The 4,757-nt window shown below is 39.7% G+C and overlaps 1 protein-coding gene across 2 annotated transcripts in view; it reads left to right on the top strand.

The window, feature by feature from the left end:
• Positions 1-3,725, top strand: part of TRMT11 (tRNA methyltransferase 11) — a 30,521-nt gene extending 26,796 nt beyond the window's left edge. For both annotated transcript variants that reach the window (XM_010163187.2, XM_029083807.1), the window contains exon 12: positions 3,146-3,725. In XM_010163187.2, the coding sequence (XP_010161489.2) occupies positions 3,146-3,277 (132 nt within the window). In that variant the 3' untranslated portion in view covers positions 3,278-3,725. The remainder of the gene's footprint in view (positions 1-3,145) is intronic.
• Positions 3,726-4,757: the final 1,032 nt, after the last annotated feature.

Genomic DNA, 4,757 nt, shown 5'->3' on the forward strand with positions numbered 1-4,757 from the left:
AGGAAGGCTCTGCAGAGGGATCTGGACAGGCTGGATCGATGGGCCGAGGACGATTGTATGAGGTTTAACAAGGCCAAGTGCCAGGTCCTGCACTTGGGTCACAACCCCATGCAATTCTACAGGCTTGGGGCAGAGTGGCTGGAGAGCTGCCCATCAGAAAAGGACCTGGGGTGCTGGTTGACAGCCGGCTGAACATGAGCCAGCAGTATGCTCAGGTGACCAGGAAGGCCAACAGCATCCTGGCCTGTATCAGCAGCAGCAGTATGGCCAGCAGGACCTGAGAAGTGACTGTGCCCCTGTACTCGGCACTGGTGAGGCCACACCTTGAGTCCTGTGTTCAGTTTTGGGCCCCTCACTACAAGGACATTGAGGTGCTGGAGCGTGTCCAGAGAAGGGCAAGGAGCTGGTGGAGGGCCTGGAGAACAAATCTTATGAGGAGCAGCTGAGGGAACTGGGATTGTTTAGTCTGGAGAAGAGGAGGCTGAGGGGAGACGTTATTGATCTCTACAACTACCTGAAAGGAGATTGTAGTGAGGTGTGTGTTGGTCTCCTCTCCCAAATTACAAGTGATGGGACAAGAGGGAACAGCCTTAAGTTGTGCCAGGGGAGGTTTAGGTTGGATATTAGGAAAAAAAATTCTTCACCGAAAGGGTTGTCAAGCATTGGAACAGGCTGCCCAGGGAAGCGGTGGAGTCACCATTCCTGAAGGTATTTAAAGGACATGTAGGTGTGGTACTTGGGCACATGCTTTAGTGGTGAGCTTGGCAATGCTAGGTTTATGGTTGGACTAGGTGATCATAATGGTCTTTTCTGACCAAACTATTCTATGATTCTAAGTTTGTTCTTCTACATGTCATATCCTCTCTTTGCCCTAACCAGCTGGAGGGTAGAGGGGGGTAGTTCCTTTCTTCCTTCCTCCCTTCACCCTGAATCAGCATTTTGTTACTTAAGGAATTAAGATGAATGGTGTACAGATGTGTGACCTCTTACAGGTTGTGGGGATTAATTTTTATGTTAAAATACTGTTGACCCATATATCATTATTTTCAGGGTCAGATATCCCATCCATTTCTCAAAACAAGCAAATTGTGTAAAATTATCATTAAAACACATCCCAAAAGTATAAAAAATAAATTATACGTTTAGGTCAAAGAAGGATTACTGACCTGCAAATTCAGGGGAAGATTAAGTGCTCTTTTCCTCAGAGTGGTCCTGTGCAAGAAACTTGGAGAAGCGGGTAAAGGCCGGCTGTGAGAGGAGCATGTCTGAAATCCTCCTTGTCTCCTGACTGCCTATAGCGTTTTTTTCCCCACGGACTTGTTAAAGCCCGTTGATTATCAGTCTGAAAATGGTCTTAGAGAGATGGTTGTCTCTCACAGGTGACCAAAAGACAACAGATAGTACTGTGTCTGCAGTGGGTTTACTGAGGTAATTTTCTCCTACTATTTTCCAACACTGCAGTATTTAAATAGCACTAATTTGCTGCTACTGGTGTACATGCTTTGCATGTTAGCTATCCACATGGCATTTAATGGTTAGCAAGCTCATTTAAGCTAGTGACGAGCTGCTGGTGTCTGCTAGGATGGCAGATGGGAACTGCTTCATGGGAATGTCTCATCGTGTCCAGGAGAGGGCACTTGTACATGCACAAACATCTCGCTGTGCTGAAGATCTTTAGTTTCACTCCTTTAGGATGCGTATTAGGATATCCAAAGCAAGATGAGGCATTGATCTTGCTAGGTGAAAGCTAAAATAGCTGAAGGGGGAGGTTGTCACTACAATTCAGTTCATCCTTGCATTGTGGTACTTCCATAATGTATGAAAATACTGACTTACATCTACTTCTGTGTTCCCACTGGTTATGCTAAAGCATTCGACAGTAACCTCATTTTCAAACATGAACAATAACCCTGGACTGAAACTTAAGTAATGGAGCAGTCTATATGTTGCTGCATTGCTGGAAAAAAATATAGTAATGAGGATTTAGTGGAATAGAGGTTTAGTTCTGTCTTATGCTTGTTTTTATTTTCTCTTTGCATAGTTCAGTTGTCCTATGTGAGGCTGTTTATCACAGTCCCATCTTGCTGTTGAGCATAATAAACTGACATGAACCATAAGTGTTAAACGATTTTTTAAAGTCGCTATCAGTTTTCTTTAGTGCACTGACTAAAGTTTGGTGTATTGATTATCTTGGAGTATTGATAAGATTAGTTGACAAGAATCTTAATTGCATAAAGCCACAGTACCTGATGAACTAAACCTTTGTATATATAATGGGACAATTTTCTAGACTATGTTCCTGGATGATGTCAATGAGGGACATTATTATATCTAGGGATTTACTGTGTTCGGAATTACGTTAATACGGCACAACAGAAAATCCTCTGAGAGCGCTTCAGGATCTGAAGGAACTCACTTTAGTTATTTGTGTTCCTCTTTCTAGTGACTGAATTCTCCAGGTGACATTTTTTTCAAGGAACTAATCTCTGTATTTTCCTTTATAAAAGTCTGTGTGGCATAGTACCTGCGCTCTCATTTATTCATGCAGAGGTTGGACTCTGGTGATGTTAGCTGAGATATTTCCATTGATGCAGCACTGTTAAAACTTCAGACTACTGACAACTTGCATCATTTTGCTGTGTAGAGTAGAATAATGAAAATTTGTATGAGTACATAAAAAACACCAACAAAAACCCCTTGTCTGCTTACAGCTTGTATTTGATCAATGACAAATGAGAATCCATTGCATATGTATTTTCATTTCTGTTAAATGTTAAGACTTTGCAGTAGAATTCATGTGTTCCTGTTAATCCTTATGGAAACCTTAGCATTCTATTTTTTGAATTCTTTAATCACAGAATTGCCTAGATTGGAAAAAGCCTTTCAGATCATTGAGGCCAATCATTAATTAATCTAATAACTCAAATGTTTGCCATTGAATTGTAAAAAAAACCAAAACAACAACAACAACAACAAAAAAACAAAAACAAAAAAAACAACCAAAAACCCCAAAACAAAAAACCCCAGACCCAACCAATTTCACTCTTGCTTGTAATTGTCTGAAAATGTCAGGAGGAGAACCAATGGCACTACATGCTGACCATACTACCATGAAGTCTAATGCTTGCATTTTGATACCATGCAGGATCAAGATCAGAATTCTTACTTACTGGATGGACAATATACACCATACAGGGGACACAATTCGTTCCGTGAGAAGTATTTCAGTGGTGTGACAAAGAGGATTGCCAAAGAAGAAAAAGACAATCAGAAGTAAAATATAATATAAACAGATTAAAAAATAAGGAAAGAATGAAGATCTTGTTTCAGGGTAAGGACATCTGGATATGAACATTCATTTGGATGCCTCAGAAAAATAAATACTGCTTTTAATTTTAAAACAAGATGAAACCCACAACACAGGTTGAGAGCAGTTCTTTTTAATTAGCTTTGTTTATAGCAGATTTTATTGTACAAGTTTTTTGAGTCTTATTTAATTTATATTTATACTTTCAAGTACTAATGCTGATTGACTAAAACCATTATTATTGTTCTTTCACCATTAACGTTTACAAAAAAGTGGTAGTATTATTTGGCTGCTTAAACTGTGAACATCTGGCTGTTTTAGAAACACGTGGTGGTGATCAAGGATTGCTTATTAAGAAGATTATTTTCATTTGTTTTGTTGTAAATAGTATACAATAAACCAGAAAAGATTGTTGTGAGGTTTTTTTAATTGTTGCATGCACTAACTGCTTGTATGATTGCTATGGCTGAGGCCACAGGGTTTAAAACAAACAAAAAAACACAAAGAAACAAACGTGCACGCGCGCACACACCCCCCAAGGAAAAAAAAAAAGCCTCTTTGACCTGACCAACTCTAGAGAGCCTTTTAAACCCTGTGAAGCCTGTCCACATCTGAAGCTCATCTGTACCTTGGATTTGCTTTTGCATTCCTAAACCTTGACTCTTGGTCAAGCCAACTGTCTGCAGTTTTTGGTTCAGAAACTGATAGTTAAAGCAGTAACAACAGCAGCATAAAATCAGTAATGGTTCCCTAATGGTATTAAGCCTAATCAAATGTTTGAAACTGAAGCTGTATTTGTTAAAGGGCAAACTTTGCTGAATCCACACCATGTCCATCATGAAAATACCTCATTTGAAAACCACTAAGCCCATTAATTTAGGATGTTAATGGCTCTTCTCATTTTGGTGGTCAAATATTCTTCAGTGGGGCATTGGTGGATGCATCGACTTGCTCCAGCCAGAGACAGCCTTGCTTCTCAACTTGCTGCAAGTTACAGACTGTGGCCATGTTACGATCTTTGTAGATCAGCATCTTTAAGTGCCTTTCCAGCAAACCAGGCATACCTCAGAAGGCACCAGTTGCTGTGTATATGTGATCGAGTTAATTAACTGCATTTGCTGTTCTGTGTGTTGTGGGCCTCAGCTGCACCAGGGAGAGATCGCATACTCAATGACAACTTTGTCTGACCTTCTGGATCTAATCTGTGGTGTGTTAGGAAGTTCTGAAACAGTGATTTATTTTCTGTTTCCATTATAAATCACTTTGTTTTGAGACTTTTAATGTCAGCCATATAATAGTTGTTCTGGGCTAAAGTTGGAGTGAGATCAAAGCTCAGAAAATTTTTCAAAAGCAGAATTTGAATTGATCACTTTCAAATATTCCATCAAAAAAATTATTGCTTCTGAAAACCTGTCTTCATGTAACTTCTGACTGCAATTTTAGCTTTACA

Source organism: Antrostomus carolinensis, unplaced genomic scaffold, assembly GCF_000700745.2.
Source record: "Antrostomus carolinensis isolate BGI_N321 unplaced genomic scaffold, ASM70074v2 scaffold26292, whole genome shotgun sequence".
Taxonomy (NCBI): domain Eukaryota; kingdom Metazoa; phylum Chordata; class Aves; order Caprimulgiformes; family Caprimulgidae; genus Antrostomus; species Antrostomus carolinensis.